The sequence below is a fragment of the Wickerhamomyces anomalus genome (assembly GCF_001661255.1).
Source record: "Wickerhamomyces anomalus NRRL Y-366-8 unplaced genomic scaffold WICANscaffold_7, whole genome shotgun sequence".
NCBI lineage: Eukaryota > Fungi > Ascomycota > Saccharomycetes > Phaffomycetales > Wickerhamomycetaceae > Hansenula > Hansenula anomala.
This window is the reverse complement of record NW_017567116.1, coordinates 371,934-393,123: the sequence shown is the minus strand read 5'-3', so window position 1 is coordinate 393,123 and position 21,190 is coordinate 371,934. Positions and strand designations below refer to the sequence as shown.

The window sequence follows — 21,190 nt, the reverse complement described above, 5'->3', positions numbered from 1 at the left end:
TAAGCAAGCAATGTATTTTATATATATAGATTAATATATATTGCTTCCTGATTTTCTGCATTCTATATTTCTATAAAGTATCAGCAACTATTAGTAGCTAAAAGCTGAAGTAAAACAGACTCGATTTATATAAGAATTAGCCGCCCAAAACTATTTCAAGCAGACGTGACGCTCTCAAAGATTGAGACTTGGTAAGTTTATTAATCAAGAGGGCAGTTAGCTGGTACATTCAAGCTGTTGATTCTAGGGAAATCAGCTTGTAATTGTTATTAATCAGAGCTCTACAATATGTGATTCATTTCCAACAATCCTCATGAAGAGTACTCAATGTCTATTATAATCAGTCTGTTGACAATATAAATAAGACGATTCTTACTGATCATGATCATCATGGTTCACTAGCACTATTAACGTCCACTCATAGTTAGTTATATCCTAAATGAAACCGTTATACAGCCGCCACTGTAATTCAAAATACTCTAAGGGACAAGTCATATTTTTATTATGATCAAACCACCAAAAGATTTTGTTACTTAACCAATTTCGCAGAATTTATAATTATTGCAACATGAGAAGAGAACCTAATATATAACGCATGAAAACTAGTGTATATGTATCTGGATCTTGATCAAATATTGTTGTCCGAAATCATGGCTATTTATACAGCTATCGACTTTAAAAATATTGATCAATAGCCGCCAGCAATAACCAGCGGCAAAGTGGGGTCATTTAATTATTATTATACGATGGCTATACTTGAACGATACGACCATGGCCAATTGGAAAGTCAGTAGAACTTTAAAGATCACATGAACACACTGATCAGCAGCTATTCAGTATATTGACTTGTATGAAATGTTGTATAATGAATATATTAGATCTCTTATTGTTAGCGTTGAAGTCTTTCACGGATAATTAAACTAAGAGTAGTACACTCATGGTACTAATAAAAGCCATGATCAGAGTTTCTAGTTCTTTATACTCCAACTAATGATCAACATCTAAAAGAAAACCTTACAACTTTGTTTAAATTTCAACGCACTCTATCTCATTCTGCCAAAGATGCCGTGTCAATTCTGCTCCAATTCGCGAATGAGATGCTTACTAATCTCAGGCTTTAAAAAAAAAGAATCAAAAGAACCTATCAGAACATGATCGTAGACATAGACCTTCTTTGAAACATCTCTTATAATCTATATTGAAAGCACCTTAAAAATGTCAAGAGTAAGAGCATTAGCAGCATATAAACAATCATTCAGAGCAACTAAAATAGCATTTGGTGGTATGTATTCATGCTCATCCTTCTTTTTACCTATGATTACTAACTTTTAAAAAGATGATACAAGAATGTTATTAGCAGCAAGAGCTCAAATTAAACAAGGAATGAGAAATCCAGATCCAAAGAAAACTGCAGATGAAAATATTAAGCATTTAGAAGATGTTTCAAAATTTTTGGTGTCAAATATTGTTCAAGCTAAAAAAAATGAAGCTGGTAAATTTAGTAAGTATTGAATGAGGTATGTTGGAGAAAGTTTTCAAGTACTAATATGAGAGTAGGAATGAACATTCATGAACAAACAGAATTAGGCGATAATGAAAGTATCAAGACTGCTAAAAAGACACTTGCTGCTCAAAATGGTGGCTGTTGTGGTGGTGGTGCCGGTTTAGTCCAATAGATGAAAGGTACAGAGACTTTTCAAATGAGTTTATGAATGGAAATAGTAAAAGTAATCATTGTTTAGTGATTGATATGTATATAAAGTTTATATTGGGATAATAATGGATTTACAGAAAAAATGATAATATTGAAGAGCTTGTGAAGAGCTTGTTGTGTAGTCCGAATGACTCGTCACTTGAATGAGTCACTGATATGTTTTTGAATATAAAAGATCAATTTTCTTTGTCCCATTTCGATGTTTTCCCATCTCCATACATAGATGAGATCTGAATCATCGGAATTATCTTTTTTCGCCTTGAAAAACTTTCTTCAAGCTCATCGATTCAAAAAAGCATACAACTGATCCCAATCAACAAGAATGTCAGAGAAGAGAGATATCCAAATATCCAAGGCGCTTAGTTATTTACTTCGTCATGGTGCAGCAAAGGAGAAACTACCAATGGATGAACAAGGTTATGTTAAATTATCAACAATTTTATCGAATAATCGTATAAAGACTCATAGGGCAACAAAGCAAGATATTGAAAGAATTGTGGAAACTAATAACAAGAAAAGGTTCACATTGATTTCAAGAGATGATGGTATTTATATCTGTGCTAATCAAGGTCATTCTTTGAAAACAATCAATAATGATAATTTACAAAAATTGGAGCCAAAAGATTTCCCATCACAATTGATTCATGGTACAACATTACCTAAACTGAAATTAATTTTAGAATCTGGTGGATTATCCAAAATGAATAGAAATCATATTCATTTCACTTCAAATTTAACAAATGATGATGCAAATGGTGTTGTGACAGGTATTAGATATAATTCCAACATATTAATCTATTTAGACATCACCAAATTACAAAACCAAGATGAAATCCAATTCTACAAGAGCTTAAACGATGTTTATTTAACACCAGGAGATTCAAATGGTGTGTTATCAAAAGAATTTTTTTTTAAAATTGTGGATAGGAAAACTGGTCAATCGGTTATATGAAATACCAGTTATTACCCAATCCGGAAGTCAAGGAAACGCGCTTATTATTTTTATCATTTTTTTTTAGCATCTTCGTCATTTTTTTTAAAATGAAATTGAAGGTTTAATCAACAAAGACACAATACGAGAAAAAGGTACCCACATCACCAACATCAAACAACTTTACTTTCAAATAAAATTGTCACATATTCATTATCGGATCTTCAATGAGAACTTGATTATCTCTACACTTTATTCATTCCCTTGACCATTCTTCAAATTATGTCAAATTCTAGAGCTCCATTAATGTCCCATGATAATGACGGTTATTCACCAATAGATTCAAATCAACCACAACAAATTGAAAATGAAACCACAGCAACAACTAATGAAAATGAGACTGTTGTGGAAAACCCTTTCAAAGAGACCCATGATCATTTAGGTAAATCAAACAAGAAATTATTTGCAGTTGTATCATTATTCTTAATTTCATTATTTTCATTTGTTTCACAAACTGAATTAACTTCATACCTTTATAACAATTTGGACTTTGATCAACCTTATTTATTACTATATCTAACACATGGTTCATGGTGGGCTATATGGCCTATTCAAGTCTTATCAATTGCCATTTTTAAACATTTTAAAAAATCAAGAAAATATAAATATAACGTCCTAGATTTTAAAAGATTCAAGAGAAATATCAGCTATTCTTTGAAAAATCAACATAAAAACATTTTCAAAACTTCAGGTATTGTCATCAATGAAAATTATCAACATGATCATGAATACCCAAATTCAATCCTAACTTTTATCTTGAGTAAATCAATTAAAAGTATTGCAACAATGATTTTCATTGTCACCATGATTTTATCAATAGCTGGTTGTACATGGTATGTTGCCATGGGGATTGCACCAGCCTCAGATATCACTGCAATTTATAACTGTTCAGCTTTTAGTGCATTAGTGTTTGCAATTCCAATCTTGCATGAAAGATTTAGTTATTTGAAACTAAGTAGTGTTGCATTGGCCATTATTGGTGTTTTCTTTGTTGCTTATTCTGGTGAATCTGGTTCAAGCGAGAAAGATTTCCCATATAGGGTTATTGGTGATATTATTATTGCAATTGGTGCTATATTGTATGGGTTATATGAAGTTTTATATAAGAAACTATGTTGTCCTCCAATTAATTCAGTTTCTTCAAGAAGACAAGTTGCTTTTTCAAATTTTTGTGCTTCATTGATTGGATTAACTACAATTTGCACCTTATGGATTATTATAATCATTGCACATGTTTTCGGTATAAGTAAATTTAAATTACCAACTAGTGGATATATGTGGGTGATAATAATTTCATCACTGTTGTCCAATTTGATTTATTCATTATCATTCTTAGCATTGATGTCATTAACTTCACCAGTTCTGTCATCTGTTAGTTCTTTAATCACAATTTTATTTGTTGGGTTATTTGAATGGATATTATTTGGTGTTAAATTAAGTGCTGGTCAATTAATTGGTGATTTGTTTGTTGTTATTGGGTTCGGTGTGTTGAGTTATTCGTACTGGGCTGAAATTACAGAGGAAGATGTTGATGATGATGAAGATTATGATCCTACAGATACTGAACAGCATGATTAAAATACATGTATTCAACTAGACTGAGATGTACTATAAAAACTTATAACAAGAAAAATATACCATAACAATGGTTATTTTCTTCGTATTATGATTTATCCCTGTAACTTTCAGTATCTAATTATTAATCAATTATTCATTTTCTCAACGTCCCTTTCGAAATCTGACGCGTTTTTTTTCCACATTTTCGCGTCTGCGCAGTAATACACAGGGTAAAAAAAATTAAAAAAAGCCCATAATCAAACTCAGGCTTTGCAAAGAAAATTGAAATCTTAAAAGGGCATTGTGGTTTTTTTAGTTCACAATTAAAATACAATCTGATAAAGTTAAAAAGGATCCAATATACCCAATAGGCTCTAATCAAACCTTTAATTGCTAGTTAACTTTCAAAAGAACCATCTGTTTTCAATTTTCAAAGGCGTTTTTTTTTTGAGGATTATTTTGTTTCATATTTGGAAACATCAGGAATTTGGTGAAAAAGGCTAAAGAAAGAGAAAAGAACTACACACAATTCAACTGAAGCTGTGAATTACATCTTACTGGTGCTTAATACTTGGAATACTAGCTTATTAAATTTCAAATTCAGATCACAACGTTGTTTCGCTGATCAGTTGTGGTTACATTCCCGTTTCGCTATAAATAAATACATTCCAAAAACTTTTAAAGAGTTGAACTATCCTTTAGCAACTACAACAGAGAAAGAGAAAAGAAAGCTGGTCTTTCTAGTGTCAATATGTCATTATCAACTTCTGCCTCAATATTCAGAGATGATGATTTCTCAAATTTAGGTCCTGCTCCCAAACCTCCAAGTGCTTCAGGTTTAGGTTTAATATCGAATCCAACTTCACTTTCATTAACAGGTAACAGCAGTGCTAATAAAATAATAAGACGTCAAGGTTGGGTACAAGTTAAAGATGAAGGTTTAATGTCATTCAGATGGCCAAAAAGATATCTTGTTTTAAATGATTCAAATTTAATTTTTTATAAAAATGATTCAAAAGATGAAATTTGGTTGAAAATTTCATTAACTTCAATTGTGAATTTATCAAGAGTTCAATTAAGACCTTTTTGCTTTGAATTAATTAGAAATACCGGTGTTAAAAAATCATTATTCATATCTTTGAAAACATTAAATGATCTATTTGGTTGGTTAGATGCTATATTTGCTAAATGTCCATTAACTGGAACAGTTTCAAGCCCGACAAATTTTACTCATAAAGTTCATGTTGGATTTGATCCAACAAGTGGTAATTTCACAGGATTACCAGAAAATTGGAAAAGATTATTAGAACATTCCAAAATCACAAATGAAGATTGGTCAAAAGATCCAGTTGCAGTTATTGAAGTTTTGGAATTTTATCAAGGTCAACAAATCGATGGTACACAACAATCTCAACAACAGCAACAAGGCTCAGGTTTCCATAGATCAAATAATTCAAATGATTCAAGTAATTCTGCAAATTCAAGTGATAAAGAAAATAATACAAATAGAATCTTGAATGATTTATCAAAACCATATTCAACACCTTTGAAAAGTCAATCACCTCCAAAAGTTTCACCATATTATACAACAACTAATACTACACCAACACCAACACCTAATAATAATAGCAACAATGGTGATTTGATACCTATGAGAAGAGCTCCACCTCCACCAAGACCAGCACAATCCAATACATCTGTACCAACTTTACCACCACCTTCATCATCTGAACCTTCTAAATTTAATCAAAATCTTAAAATCCAAACAAAATTACCAAATAATGCACCTGCTGCAATTCCAAATCCATATTTAGATGACGAATCTCCTTCAAATTCACCAACATCAATCACAACACCTACAAGCTTGAATAATAACAATGGTATCCCACCAAGACGTGATTTGCAACCAACAAGACAAGCTCCAAGACCACCACCTCAACAACAACAACAACAACAACAACAACAACAACAACAACAACAACAACTTCGTGTTCAAAGACCTGCTCCACCTCCACCTCATCAACAAAAGCAATTCAATCAACAACAACCACAACAATATAGACCATCACCACCTAACCACCAACCTTATAACAAACCTATTCAACCATTACAGCCTCAACACCACCATCATCACCATCCACAACATCCACAACATCATCAAAGGCAACCACATCAACAGCCTCAAACCAAATCACCAGCAGCTCAGGCTGCCCAGGCTGCTGCACAAGCTGCAATTCAAACAACACCAACTAAACTATCACCACCAAAAACAGTCAAACAACGTAATGAAGAGAAAAGGATAAGTGCAATGACTGAACAACAAGTTATGAAGAATTTGAAAAGTGTTGTTAGAAATGTTGACCCGGTGCCATTGTTCCAAATGATTGAAAAAGCAGGACAAGGTGCCTCAGGTACGGTGTATTTAGCAAGGTCATTAATGAGAAATAATTCAAAAGTTGCCATTAAGCAAATGGATCTAAATGCTCAACCAAGAAAGGAATTGATCGTTAATGAAATCTTGGTGATGAAAGATAGTCAACATAAAAATATTGTTAATTTTTTGGAAGCTTTTTTGAAAAATCAAGAATTATGGGTCGTTATGGAATTTATGGAAGGTGGTTCATTAACAGATGTTATTGAAAATAATGATAATAGTTTAGAAGAGGATCAAATTTCATCAATTTGTTTTGAAGTTACAAAAGGTTTAAAATTTCTTCATAATAAAAAAATCATTCATAGAGATATTAAATCTGATAATGTCCTACTTGATCTAAAGGGAAATGTCAAGATTACTGATTTTGGATTCTGTGCTAAATTAACAGCACAAAAGAACAAAAGAGCCACAATGGTGGGGACCCCATATTGGATGGCACCTGAAGTTGTCAAGACAAAAGAATATGATGAGAAAGTTGATGTTTGGTCATTAGGTATTATGACAATTGAAATGATTGAAGGTGAACCACCATATTTGAATGAAGAACCATTAAAAGCCTTATTTTTAATTGCAACTAATGGGACACCAAAGCTGAAAAATCCTGAAAAATTAAGTATTTCAATTAAAAAATTCCTAAGTATTTGTTTATGTGTTGATGTTAAATATAGAGCAAGTACTGATGAATTATTACAACATGAGTTCTTGAAAATGGGATGTGAACCTGCCAAATTGGCTAGACTTTTGGAGTGGAAGACTAGGGCCAATTCCAGAGGATCAAACAACATGATTGAATATGATGAATGAAATGGAAATGAAGTGTTTTTTAGTTAAAATTAAATTGTAGTGTATTATGAGAGTGCTCTTACCGTATTATTTTCCGCGAATTTTCAATTATTTGAAAATTGATCAAAAAAAAACATCAACATGAACCAAATAACATTACAATTGCAAAGAAAAGTAATTTAAAAAATGGCTAGTTATGAACGTCCAGAACGTCAATCGTACTATAACCCTCAATCCATAGAGACCCAACTAGCATCCCAACAGAAAAGATCCACAGCACACCGTCGTATAATAGACCATGGGGCATCATTTGGACGTTGGTCGATATACAAGAAATTAAACCATAAACAACCAAAACTAGGACATATAAGACCAGAAGCATCATATACCATAGATCTATTACCTGTTATTGATAATAAGAAGGAGCCAATCATAGATACCCCCACAAAGTTTGTTCATCTAAGTTCTAATAAGGCTAAACATGCAATTCATTGTATCAAATGGACACCAGAAGGTCGTAGATTATTAGTTGCCTCACATTCTGGGGAGTTTACATTATGGAACGGTATGACTTTTAATTTTGAAACTATTATGCAGGCTCATGATACTGCTGTGCTAAGTTTGGAATATTCTCATAATGATGATTGGTTGTTAAGTGGTGATCAAGATGGTGTTTTAAAATTTTGGCAACCAAATTTCAATAATCTAAACATTTTAAAAGCTCATGATGATGCTATTAGAGATGTTAGTTTTGCTCCTGGGGATGGGAAATTCGTTACAGCTTCTGATGATTCAAGTTTGAAGATTTGGAATTTTAGTAATGGTCAAGAGGAAAGAGTTTTAAAAGGTCATAATTGGGATGTTAAATGTGCAGATTGGCATAGTTCATTAGGTCTAATCGTTAGTGGGTCAAAGGATAATTTAATCAAGTTATGGGATCCAAGAACTGGGAATTGTATTTCAACATTACATGGGTTTAAACATACAATTACTAAAACCAAATTCCAACCGTCCCAGGATTCTTATTTATTATCTTCGATATCAAGAGATCGTTCAATGAGAATATTTGACCTAAGAACAATGAAGGATTTGTTCATATATAGATCCGAAGTTGACCTAAGTTCATTAGCATGGAATCCAATACATCATGAAATGTTAACAACAGGAGGATATGATGGTTCAATGAATCATTATAATTTAAACAATTTAGTTCCTGATACATTAGAAACTATTAAACCATTCCACACAATCCCATATGCACATGAAAAGGCTATTCATTCATTAGAGTATCACCCATTGGGACATCTTTTAACAAGTGCTGGTGCTGACAGATCTGCAAGATTTTGGTGTAGGGGACGTCCAAATGATCCAAATGTTTTCAATGATCCTCCATATACTAACGATAAAGTTGGTGCTTGGTATTTTGCCATTAATAATGCTGTTAATGCTGTTGTTCCTGCAAATGAAAATGTTGGTAAACAAGTTGGTAATTCGAATAATTCAAATAATGGGTATAATGATAGAAGATCATATAATTTACCTGGTTTGGATGGTGGTGATTATGATGGTGGGAATAATAGTAATAATAGTAATGGATTTAATCTTCCTGGGTTAGGTTATTAGAAAATAAACAAATATAGAGAAAAAAATGTAGTCTACAAAGAAATTAACTATCTATAGTATAAAATTAATAAATAAAAAACCAAATAAATACAAAACTTTGACATGCTCAATCACACGTCATTATAAACCAAATCCAAATAATCTTTCCCAAATTCCTCATAATAACAATCAATAAACTTCATAATCATTTCAAAAACTTGATCATCATGATCAATATTTTCCACTCCAAATTTCTCAATATTTGCACGTCCAACATCCTTCAACGTTATGAAAACGCCACCATCTTTAATCATTTCATCTTTTGTAATTTCTTCAAAAGCGTCTCTATATTTATGAGCTCTATTAATAAAATCTTTTAATGCAACATCATACCCCATCTTGGCATAATCAGGACCTTTTGTCTTTGCCCTAGCGTTATATTCCCAACATTTTTGATCTTCACACTTTATTTCCAAAACCATTGTGTTTATCTTTACACCAGAAGATGAATTCTTTTGCTTTATGGTGTTGAAAATATAATCACGACGTTCACGAGTGGAATTAGTTGCATCCAATATACCAATATCTAAATTATCCACAATTAATGAATTTAATAAATGATCTAATGAAATTGTAGCATATAAATCTCTTTGCTTTTTACCTTCTGGATTATTAAAATCAAAAAATTTTGAATCTTGATTTTCAAAATTTGATAATTTACGACGTATGAACCCAGCATTAAAAGTATCTATATGAACATTTGGCTTTAATGAATTCATTAGATTGGCAGTGATGGATGATTTCCCTGAAGCTGGAAGACCGACTAATATTATACACCATTTTTCTAATTGTACAGGTTCATTAGTTGGAGTTGTAGTTGGAGGTGCAGCTGTAGTTGTTGTGGTGGTGGTGGAATGGTGATCAACTGGTTTTGAAAAAGATAGTTGTAAAGCTTCAGTTAATGACGTTAGGGAAGGTGATAAAGGTGAATGTTTAAACTGTATTGGAGAATGTGCTGTTGTGGATATTGAAGTGGCGACTGATGAGGATGATGAATTTCTTGAAAATGTTGAAGATGTGGTGGATTCATTTGATTTTAATCTCTGAAGAGGTAATTTTTCAGGTATTATGAGTGATTCAGGCATCATCGACACTCTTTGGTTGTTGTCTGATTGCATGATGCTAGTGGATGTAAACTTCTTGTACTGTCTAAGGACAGAAATGAGGTATGCTCTTGAAGATAAAGAAATCATATTGTTTTAAAAAATTGATGAATCCACGAGTATTAAATAACTTCAACGTTATCTGGTACGCGCCACAAACAATCTCTCGTGTTTTTCCTTTTTCTGTTTTATATTTTTTCCGTTGGCCGGAAGAACTATTTTTTTTTCAATTTAGTGTAATGGCACAGCAGAAATGACGTGTCCCGGTGAAGATCCAGTCCAAGGCGAAGAGAGCGATGGCATGGGTTCAGGGGTCGTTTATATAGAGAATTTAGGTGAACAGATTATAGAGGTTTGAATAGTTTTCTGTTTGTGCTATTGTTTTTCTGGTGGATGCTTTGGGTAATGGTAGCCTCAGCAGAAATTAATTTTGAACGTGAGAGGGGAAACACCACGAGAGGGAAGGGGATTATTAGGTAAGATGTTAGGTAAGCATAGGCCATATTATGTAATCACGGATGGTGGTGCTGGTAGGGCCAGAACCGAGATAAGCACAGTGACGTTTAAAATTAATTTGATTACAATTGGTAGAATTTATAATTCGTTTATTCACCTCTCCATCAACTCTTTAATGAAGCGTTTGTAGCCACGTATCTCCTTCTCCTGTCGTAGCACAACTTCATCTTGATCTCTAGTATTCTTCATTTCATCCAACCTCAATTTCAACGATTCATTCTGTGTTCTCAACTCTTTATTCTCTATTTTAACCCGTTCATTACTCTTTTGTAATGTTTCATAAAGATTCTCCAAGAATTTATAATTTTTCTCATAAAATTGTATCTTCAATTCACTATTCTCACTTAATTCATAAATCAATTTTGAAATTTGATTAGTTTCCTCCTCATTAATCTTGATATCTGTCCCACTTATCCTTTGTAATACTTGTAAACTCTTGCAAAGATAATGATCATTACCTTGTTCTTTCTTTTCATTATACTGTATTGTGCCATTAACCGCCCTGTTGATCGTAATTCTATCGTCATCAGCCTTATTCGTTATAACCGTTTTGAACTTATTCTGAACTTTCCCATTCCTTAATGAATCATAAGTGTTATCCAGCAGTATTTGTGAGTTTAATGGTTGTTCATCACCACTCAGATCATCATCATCAATCTGGGTATCGTCTAACGAAAGATCAAATGTCTTTTCTGTGATGGAGATACAATCATGATCTGGCATATTGACTTCAACACAATCTATGAAATCACCTCTTTAACCTCTTTGAAATTTCAATCCCAACTGATTCTTAAACCAATCAATCTTTTCTCGATCTTTCAATATTCTTTTGAGTTTAGTTTCTTCTTTGTTTTCATTTCCTCAATTTTTTTCTTCCTCTTCGCGAAACTCACTTTTTTCGCGTATCGCGTCTACAAGTATAACAAGAATATCTAGAATTTATTATATCAAACTATCACCTCCATTCCACCCATTATTACTCTTATTCACACTGTTACCACGCTTCATAGGCTGCATCAACTGTGTACTGAACCCTGGTGGTAGATTACTAGTAGTATTCATACTAGTATTCATACTAGTATTCATACTAGTATTCATAGTAGGAGTTTTCATACTTGGAGATTGAGACTTTGGCTGTAACACACCATACCCACCAATCTTACCACTCTCTGAACTCCAATCAATCCCCGTATTAGGTGTTGGTGTCGTGTTTCTCGTTGATGGAGCTGAAACGAAATCATCAAACTGATCATCATCGAAATTATTTGATAATGATGATGTATTTCTTAAATTTTGTACAGCTTTTGGTATGTTCCCATTTGAATTTGAGCCGAAATTTAAATCTGTCTTGTGTGGTTTAGGTTTTAGTGAGAGTGGTTTTGCTGCTGGTTTGGATTTGGTGTTGTTTGTAGTTGGTGATAATGGAGTATCTCTTAGTCCAATATGCAGCTTTGCGGGTTGCTCAGTGTGATCTTCTTTACCATATAATAAATGTCTGAATTTTTCACCATCATCTTCATCATCTTTAGGTTTACTGCCTTCCAAGGATTTCAATTTCTTCATATGATTGGATTGGATTCTTTGTGAGATTCCATTAATAACATCATTATAATTTTGATATAAACTTGTTGATAAATTTGAAGAGATTGATAATAACCATAATTGAGGTATTATAAGCTCCACAACATGTTCTTCATCCAATATTTCTGAGGAAGTTGAATAAACTTTTAATATTGCCTCCAAGATTTTCAATTCTCGTGTCTTCATTGATTTTAATAATGGTAATAAAGTTTCATTTATAGTGAATTTATCAATCCCTTTACGTTCAATTAATGTATTGAATGAATATATTGTTTGCACTTTAACTGTTAATGATGTAGTTTTGGCGAAAATGGAACAAATCTTGGGGAAGATATTGTTTTTAATAGTGGGGAAATCAATAGATTGTAAAAAAAAATCAATATTTTCTAATGATTTTGTTTGGATTTGAGAATTTGCCTTTAGATCAAGTGTTTTTTCACTTAATTTGATTAATAATTTTTTAAATTCATCATTTTTGATTTTTTTCTGTAGGATTTTCAAATTTTCCAATAATACAATTTGTGCTTCAGATGTGGAAATTAATGATTCATTTGAAATTGTTGAGAAGACTTTATCATGGAAGGTTAATTGAGATAACGTATCACCTATCAAAAGCACAATTGTTAATGATACTTGAATTAATGATGTTATTAATTTAGGTCCATTATTTAACAATTCTAATAAAATTGGCATTATTTTCTTTTGTAATATTGATGTTGGGAATAATGGTAATAAATTAACTAATGATTTTAAAAAAATTAATTTCTCATCATCATTTTTAGTAGGGAATTCATCAAGGAAAATCATTGTTTTAATTAATGGATTATCAAAATATCCACTTGATAAAAAATCCTGGATTGTTAATCTTTGATTTGGATATCTTGATAACATCATTGGTAATATCTCTAATAAAGAATCTGGAACTTTTTTGAAAAAAGATTTCAAATTGTTTTGTTTTAATAATTTTTCAAATTTATTAAATTCATCTTTATAATAACTTGTTGAATTACTGCAATTTAATAAATTTTTTTCACCATGGTTATATAAATAATGAATAACACAACCTAATGAAAAAATATCACTTGCTGGATAAATCTTGTTATCATAAACTAATTCTGGTGCAGTGAAATTTAAGTTAATATTTACAAAATTTGGCATTCTTGGATCATATTGTGGGATGAAAAATTCCTCTAATTCTATTGGTTGAATATGACCAAACCCACTTAATTTCCAATCAGAATTATCATTAATGAAAATAGAACTTGGTTGTATTGATAAATGAATAAATTTTGCAGTACAGTGTAAAAAATTCAATGCATTTGATATTTGTAATAAACCTTTCTGGATAACAACATCATCTAAATCATTTGGTACTGAATTTAAACAAGCAGTTACATATTCAGTAACAAATATGAAATTTGATTTATGATCTTCTAAAGGTTCAATTAATGTTAAAATATTTGGATGTCTAAATTTTGCTAAATTTGAAACTTGATTTCTTAAAATTTCATAAGCATCATTGATAACTTGTTTATCATGTTTTTTAATAATATTATTTTTCAACAATAAGGATTCGAATTTCTTCTTGTCAAAGATGAATACAGATGCTTGACGATCTGTTGATTTATGTCTTGCAGGATAGATAGCCCAAAGATCTGAATGGAATGATGGATTTGATGCAATGGAATAATTTCCTTGAATTCCTGTTTTCCCTTTATGGTGTTAGTTATGATGAGGATACAAAAAGATAGAGGCTTTTGTACTTACACTTGAACATATTCCACGATCAATATGATATCAGAAGCATCAAAGTGTACTCGGTCCACAATGTTTTGAAGTGATTTGCAATTTTATGCCAGCTCATGGGAAAAAATTCCAATTGTTTTCATTTTAATTCGCGAATTAAGGATCAAAATGCAGATACAATTCGCGAACTCTCAAATTGATGAATTGAAAATTTGATTTTGATTTATGTTCCCACTATAATAGAATCATCTGCTATCATCAAAAGTTTGATTGGGTTCGAGTAAGAAACGAATCATTTCATCAGTTAATCCACGAAAATCTTCTGGTGGAGCAATAACATCAGCTTGTGCTTCATCAACATGTATTAAATTCCGATTTAGTACCCTCTAGCTTTGTGAATTCAAGATGATTTACTGACTTATTTTGTGGGATGGTCTTTCTCGAACATGTTTTAGATTGTTTTGGATATGATTACTGCCTAAGATTTAAGTTGGCTGCCTCTTACATCCTGAGCATCCAAATTACCTTGTTAGCAAATAATCATATGTATTTGGGTGAAATAGCTTCCTTTTAATGACTTGTTCTATGATTAAACTTGGAGAACCATGGAACTCAGAATTCAATATCTTCAGTATGCCTGGCTTCTGTGTCTATTTTATAGCCAGTTCCAGTGACACTTACAATCATAGTCAATGTTTAATGTCAATTTCTGGGAAGAAAGTGTTTATTCAATTGACGATGATTATCAATTTACTCAACGACATAATAGTCAGTTCGTATTATAAACGACCATGGATTATCAAGGATTACATCAGTACCACCACTACTCAAATGATTTAATCTCAACTGTTTACTAAATGGTTTTGAATCGTTAGAGAGCGGTTATCATCTTTTACGTCATGATTAAAAATATTGTAGTGTATGACCTCAGCGGCTAATTGGTTTGAATATTCAAACCGCGCGTCTAGTTTAAATTAAGTCGAAATCCACATTTGATTCAATTCTTTGTTTGTATTCTTTATGGATTTATAATTACATTGTTGATGACACTCAACTTTAATGTCATAGTTTGATTGAATTCATTCTGCAAGTGGATTGATTATAACTCCTTGGTTGAGCTTGACAATGACTAAAGGTAACTTCCATAGTTTTACGAATATATTGGAAGTACTCTGCACTAGTGAGTTTGCAGAATAGATTAATAAAGCAGCTCAGAATCATTCGTTAATTATATTTTGAAAGAATCCAGCTGGAGTTTCAGCTAGCAGTTATACACTAGCTAGTTGCATGTGGGATTTATCAGTACTTATGATTAATGAACATACACATTGAGTCGAGATTAGCCATATTATGAATTATTCTAGAGTAGTGGAATAAAAAGTAATTGGTCTACTTCTGAGTCAATGTATGAACTTCTATTAACCTGTAGATATAAGTACAATTGCAGTAATATTAATATCAACTGCGCGGCTAATATTCAGATCATAGTTAATTTAATTAAAACTAGATCATTAATTAATAGCTTAATAACGACGTCATCAAATAGCTGTTATAATATTAGTATAAGCTGTATTAATATTCACACAAACACAATATATTACAGCTAGTTATTATGTCGGGTGCCGCTGGTTTTGATCTTGACTTGTGGTCGCGGGTATAGTATAAATATAAGTCACTTGCCTCTTTGGTTCTGTAGCTAGAATATTTAGTTTAATCATAATAATTTATAATCACTTATCTGATTGCTTGCTATGTCTGGGCATAATACACGAATATATTGGTAAAACGTTGATGAATATATTAATGTTCAATCGTCATATGTCCAATAGCTAGTCTATTGGTGTATTAGACACTGGGCAATATAATATGGATTCTATCATAGTTCAATTAAGACTCTGTGAATTCACGTTAAAAGCCTGTTAAACTACTAATTTGATGAGTACTTTCAATTTATTTAGTCACTACTAATGAATGTTCTGGACTCATTTAATTTGAGATGACACTTTTGATTGATTAGAAACTTTGTAGTTGAATATGAATTTGGCGGCTAATTACAATTATATAAAGAGTACCAGGTATCCCAGTTTTTGGATGGGCGCTTAAGCAAAATTGACTAGCGGACTAAACCAGTTAGATAGCTGTGATGTTTTTATCGTCTTTATCCGTGATAAAATATTTCTAAATTAAACATGTTTCGTGGGTAAGCAGTATTTGGATCAAGGTGTCCTTCTATATTACAGCTGAAATATGCAAAATCAGATCATACTAACAAACTACAAACGTCAGCTTTATCACTGTGTGCTATCCCAATTTAGTGAAGCTTCTCAATTTCTTATACAGAAATTTTCACTGGTAAATGATTAATAGCTTTTATTACAACTAGCTAGGAGTTTAATATTAACTAGTGTTTGGCCAGGTGACAAATTAAATACATTACTAGTGCAAAGCTGTTCATCTTAGTATATTAATTATATTAGTCGACGGGCTAAAGATTCTGAGACTTCAATAGATTATAATAATAAATGAATAAAGCTTTGGCTAATTATATTTTGAGGAAATAACTAGAAAGCTGTAGAGTAACTGCAGCTAGCGGATCATCTAGTCTAATTAAACTACAGGAATATAATGGATATCACTATGAGATTACTATTATACATAAAATACAAAACAATCATCTAGAGATGTATTTATCAATCAAAAAATCCAGAAGTGAATCTTCCAAAGATTCAATATCTGACATTATATCACTATCTTGTCCATTCACTTCTTCATCTTCTGGCTCAACAGTTTCTCCTGAAGCTTGTCTTGCTAAATGATTCTTCGCCAACATTTGGGCAATTTCATATTCTTGACGAGATTGACCAAGATCTTCATAATCATCAAAATCATCATCATTTCCATATTCACATCCGTAATCATTCATGTCAACATCTTCATATTCTTCAACTTCTTCGTCATCATCATCATACCCATCATCATCATCATCATCATCATCATTATCAAATGCATCAAATGCATCATCTTCATCATCACTTTCCCAAACTTTACTCAATGATGATTTGAAAATTGGTTTGTTTGCTCTAATATTTGAGATAATTGACTCATCAGATTTAACACAAATATTACTATCAAGATAATTTGAAAAGATTGGACGTTCAAACTTATCATAATAAACAAGTTCGTTAAATCCTCTCTTCACTTCAGTTTCATCATCAAATACATCACTCCAATCAATTTCCGAATCATCCTCATCAGCAGCAGGAGCATCATGATGAGTTGCTGCAGAGGTTGGACACTTCATAAATTTATTTGAATCTTTTCTAAAATTCTTCAAAATGTTTCCAAATGTATACCCATTTGAATATCTCTTCTTTCTCTTTATACAATTATGACGAGCAATTGTATTGAAATTTTCTCGAAGAGTTTGAAGCTTCTCAACTGGTGGATCATGTTTAGATGTTGGATTCAATGATTTTAGAATCTCACGTTCATAATCAATCCCATGATCATCATCTGAGAAATATTCAATTTCAGATGCAGAATCATCAGGACCCAAGACACCATCCTGTTGTTGTAGTGGTGATACTGGGCTAGGTTTTGCTTGACGACGATTTTTGTAAATTGGTTCTTCATCGAGAATCAACTCATCATCATCATCAAATTCATCAATTTCACGAAAAATTTTAGTCTTATGATTAATCTTTCTTAAAGTTAATTCAATTAACAATTTCCTTTTATCATCACATTCAGATTCATCTCCACAAGAATCAATACGGTTTGATTTGACTTGCTTCATTCTGAATTTTGTTTGTTTGTGTGATGGGACTTGTTTGTTATATAAAGTCTTCAAAAGGTCGGACATTGTTTATAATGTTAATTTATCAATTGATGAGGAATGATAAAAAGCATTATTAGAATTAGTTGGGATTAATTCACTTCTTTTATATTAATCCATTCAATTGTGTTCTATCCAATGTTTGATCATATTGAGACCTTTTCATATAGGATATTTGAACGTGTAAACAGAATATAGTCCAAAACCATCACCTAAACGTCAAAAAACAGCCAAATATTTGTTAAGGAGTATGGGACCTTTGATCATATGAGATCTTTCTCTTCACATGAGAACAATCCAAAAATATCAACAATCATTGAACAGAAAATCATCAACATCAACAGAAATCGAAAGTCTCAAAATCTTGATCCCTTGACAGAATTAACACTTCATACATCACCAACACAGAGAATGACCAGCTTTACGCATCTTTTGAATTACCCGTGATTAACCATAACCAGCATCGATTCAGTTAATGCTTGGTTCAAGTTAAAAATTCACATCAATTTCTATTCGCTAGCCCCTACATTCTTACTGACACGGTTATTCTGTCAATGTTTACGGTTTGATTTGAGACTGTTGAGGTTCGAAACGCGACTAGGAAGACTTAATATAAACGCGACTTTATTAATATTCAAACTGTTAAAAATAATGTAACAACATATTTATGTCCTGATAGGCAAACTTAATCACCCCTTTCAGCATTTGCACCCCAAAATTGCTTCCAGCTGTTTCTTTTGGCTTTCAATCAACAGCTAATGTGGAAATTAAATGACCATTTGATCATCAATTTTGGGACTGGCTAAACTCTGATCTGGTCACTACAGCTCTAGAAATTAAATCAGAAAATACAATATACACAATTTGATCAAAAAAAATAACTGTTTCGCTTAGTTTCTCTAGCTGTTATGCCACTCTATCACTAGCTTTGATATACTTTTGAAGCACTTATTCAAATTCTGGAAAGTTTACTCTTTATCAAACTTAGACCGCATTCACATGGAGCACATGGTCTAGCCCTCCATACTGACACGGTGATTCTGCCATTGTTTTTGTTTGTTGATAGGCAAATGATAGGGGAAGCACAAGTGCTTAAAAGGCAAACTTTACGGGGTTCACGTATAAAAAGAATTCAATTTCATCTTTTATTTGCTTAAATTTTAACATAATTGAGACAATCATTGAAAGCAAGAAGTAAAGATAAAATGACAATGATTCTGATTGGTAGAAAGAAGACAGATAAGGATTGTGGTGAAAGAGATCAAGATGATTCATCGAATGGACCAATAGGGAGTGTTGTTGTTGATGAGGATGATTTATTTACATCAACTGAACAATTGACTAGAGATGATATTGAAAGAGTTGAAGAGACAAATCAACAAGCTGATGATTCAATGATTACTGTTGAAAGTGATGAAGAAGCACCTGAAGAATCCCCAATTTTGAAAAAATCCATGGGTGATGCTGATAAGGATTCTGATGTTGAAATTATTGAAGATAATAACGTCCAGGAAATCAAAAAAGATAACAAAAAACAGACTAAAGCTCAGAACTCAAATGGTATTGAGAATGGTTTTGACGATTATGATGAGGATGAAGATGAAGACTATGACTATGAAAATGAGGATAGCAACCATTCAAAATCACAACTTTTCAGTTCTGATGAAGAAAGTGATATTACACCAAACCATGAACCACATGTGCAATTGACAGCTGATGAAATTACAGCTGACCTTCTAAAATATGTTGAAATGTGTTCAGAAAAGTGTGGTGAAGCTTTAGATGATTGTTCTGAAGCAGTATTAACATCTGGAGAAACATCTGATGAAGATGAAGAAGATCATGGATATGGATTCACTACTGATTTGGATTTGAAGACCTATGATTGGAATGAAGAGGATGAAGATGCTGATGGTGATTATCACCCTTATTTACCTCAAGATAAATACCTTGATGATTCAAAAGAGGCTGTTTATTCCGAAGGGGAAACATCAGATGAAGATACAGAGGATCATGGTTATGTCGGACACTCATCAAATGTAGATTTGCAAAATGTTGATTGGGATGAAGATGAAGATCAAGATCATCCAGATGAAGATTACCTTCCAGCCTTACCTGGTGATAAGATCCTTGATGACTCACAAGAAGCTGTTTATTCAAACGGTGAAACCTCAGATGAAGATCAAGAGGAGCATGGGTTTGTTCGTGATGATGTTAATCTTGGTAATTATGATTGGGATGAAGATTCAGAGGAGGAAAATGCTGATTATGATTATTTACCAGCATTACCAAATGAACACTTACTTGTTGATTCACAAGATGCTGTTTACTCTGATGGTGAAACTTCTGATGAAGATGAGGTAGACCATGGTATTCTCATTGATGACAATATCAGCCTAAGTGCCTTGAATAATGATATTTGGGATGATGATAGTGATGGTTCTGATTTTGAATACCTTCCAGAGCTAAGTAACATCAAAGTTATTAAAGAATTAGATGCTGAGTCAGAGGTGTCCATGTCTAGTGACTTATCCTCTGAGGAAGATCATTTCGATAACGTCAAAAAGATGTATAATCAAGCTTTGAACAAGGTTGTTGAAGGAGATGATGAAACTGATGATTCTGATTATGTTCCTGGTGATGAATTACAAATCGATGAAGATAGTATTGATTCTTATGATTATCATCTCAGTTCCAAGAAGAGACCCTGGTCTGATGTTAATGAACCTGAGGAAATTGAAGAGTCTAAAGAAGTTAATTATAAGGTTCTCCACAAGAAACAACGTACGGAAGGACAGTTGAAACGTACATTAATAGCAGGGACGGTTGGTGCAGCTACGGGTGCTGTTGCAACTTTTTTTGGGTTGGTTTTTGCTGGTTCTGAGTGAATTATAGGTGTTGATGTTTAAAATCAGGTATTTGTTTGGAATTTATTTTTATATGCTCTATTAATTTTTGTACTTATTTGGTTGGTTTTTGAAGGTTGTGAGGGTTTGGTTATAGTAAAGCTTGGGGTTTTTTTTTTCATTTATACTATATTAATGTTGTTACCTTGATATACTGGATCGTAGTCATTCTGTATCCAATAATATGCGCTAAACATTGAAAGTATTGTTAGGCTTAGGCTAGAAACGTCATGAGCGATCTTTACATGAAGCTAGTTAATAATTATATAATGGATTCGTTATATGAGTTATGTAAATATTAGGATTAACTACGTATATAATCCAAAGATCAATAGCGGTGTAATTAAAGTACTTGAAATCAA

The 21,190-nt window shown here is 32.3% G+C and overlaps 11 protein-coding genes across 11 annotated transcripts; 7 read left to right on the top strand and 4 right to left on the bottom strand.

The window, feature by feature from the left end:
* Positions 1-1,215: 1,215 nt before the first annotated feature.
* MZM1 (Mzm1p) lies at positions 1,216-1,676 on the top strand (the record flags this gene model as incomplete). Its single annotated transcript, XM_019185220.1, has 3 exons — positions 1,216-1,282; positions 1,337-1,501; positions 1,558-1,676. The coding sequence occupies 3 exons, from the start codon at positions 1,216-1,218 to the stop codon at positions 1,674-1,676; spliced, it is 351 nt and encodes a 116-aa protein (XP_019036329.1).
* A 360-nt stretch (positions 1,677-2,036) lies between these two features.
* TPT1 (tRNA 2'-phosphotransferase) lies at positions 2,037-2,666 on the top strand (the record flags this gene model as incomplete). Its single annotated transcript, XM_019182446.1, has 1 exon — positions 2,037-2,666. One exon carries the CDS (start codon positions 2,037-2,039, stop codon positions 2,664-2,666), a length of 630 nt encoding a protein of 209 aa, XP_019036328.1.
* Positions 2,667-3,092: 426 nt separating this feature from the next.
* On the top strand, positions 3,093-4,241 carry WICANDRAFT_15115 (uncharacterized protein; the record flags this gene model as incomplete). The annotated part of the gene is made up of 1 exon (XM_019180633.1): positions 3,093-4,241. A coding segment is annotated over one exon (1,149 nt), but the record flags the coding sequence as incomplete, so codon positions are not given.
* A 772-nt stretch (positions 4,242-5,013) lies between these two features.
* On the top strand, positions 5,014-7,500 carry CLA4 (serine/threonine protein kinase CLA4; the record flags this gene model as incomplete). The annotated part of the gene is made up of 2 exons (XM_019182439.1): positions 5,014-5,695; positions 5,834-7,500. The coding sequence occupies 2 exons, from the start codon at positions 5,014-5,016 to the stop codon at positions 7,498-7,500; spliced, it is 2,349 nt and encodes a 782-aa protein (XP_019036326.1).
* A 165-nt stretch (positions 7,501-7,665) lies between these two features.
* On the top strand, positions 7,666-9,102 carry PFS2 (cleavage polyadenylation factor subunit PFS2; the record flags this gene model as incomplete). The annotated part of the gene is made up of 1 exon (XM_019182367.1): positions 7,666-9,102. The coding sequence occupies one exon, from the start codon at positions 7,666-7,668 to the stop codon at positions 9,100-9,102; it is 1,437 nt and encodes a 478-aa protein (XP_019036325.1).
* Positions 9,103-9,212: 110 nt separating this feature from the next.
* PFK27 (6-phosphofructo-2-kinase) lies at positions 9,213-10,226 on the bottom strand (the record flags this gene model as incomplete). The annotated part of the gene is made up of 1 exon (XM_019183901.1): positions 9,213-10,226. The coding sequence occupies one exon, from the start codon at positions 10,224-10,226 to the stop codon at positions 9,213-9,215; it is 1,014 nt and encodes a 337-aa protein (XP_019036324.1).
* Positions 10,227-10,853: 627 nt separating this feature from the next.
* WICANDRAFT_81339 (uncharacterized protein) lies at positions 10,854-11,483 on the bottom strand (the record flags this gene model as incomplete). Its single annotated transcript, XM_019185219.1, has 1 exon — positions 10,854-11,483. The coding sequence occupies one exon, from the start codon at positions 11,481-11,483 to the stop codon at positions 10,854-10,856; it is 630 nt and encodes a 209-aa protein (XP_019036323.1).
* Positions 11,484-11,702: 219 nt separating this feature from the next.
* SCY1 (Scy1p) lies at positions 11,703-14,118 on the bottom strand (the record flags this gene model as incomplete). Its single annotated transcript, XM_019185218.1, has 2 exons — positions 11,703-14,053; positions 14,109-14,118. 2 exons carry the CDS (start codon positions 14,116-14,118, stop codon positions 11,703-11,705), a joined length of 2,361 nt encoding a protein of 786 aa, XP_019036322.1.
* A 229-nt stretch (positions 14,119-14,347) lies between these two features.
* Positions 14,348-15,080, top strand: WICANDRAFT_97621 (uncharacterized protein). Its single transcript, XM_019186599.1, has one exon. The coding sequence runs from the start codon at positions 14,721-14,723 to the stop codon at positions 14,925-14,927; it is 207 nt and encodes a 68-aa protein (XP_019036321.1). The 5' UTR covers positions 14,348-14,720; the 3' UTR covers positions 14,928-15,080.
* Positions 15,081-16,758: 1,678 nt separating this feature from the next.
* WICANDRAFT_81337 (uncharacterized protein) lies at positions 16,759-17,949 on the bottom strand (the record flags this gene model as incomplete). The annotated part of the gene is made up of 1 exon (XM_019185217.1): positions 16,759-17,949. The coding sequence occupies one exon, from the start codon at positions 17,947-17,949 to the stop codon at positions 16,759-16,761; it is 1,191 nt and encodes a 396-aa protein (XP_019036320.1).
* Positions 17,950-19,127: 1,178 nt separating this feature from the next.
* Positions 19,128-20,810, top strand: WICANDRAFT_81336 (uncharacterized protein; the record flags this gene model as incomplete). Its single annotated transcript, XM_019185216.1, has 1 exon — positions 19,128-20,810. The coding sequence occupies one exon, from the start codon at positions 19,128-19,130 to the stop codon at positions 20,808-20,810; it is 1,683 nt and encodes a 560-aa protein (XP_019036319.1).
* Positions 20,811-21,190: the final 380 nt, after the last annotated feature.

Bases quoted from the DNA above. Each gene is read 5' to 3' on its own strand.
- WICANDRAFT_97621 (XM_019186599.1), top strand. From the start codon at position 14,721: ATGCCTGGCTTCTGTGTCTATTTTATAGCCAGTTCCAGTGACACTTAC.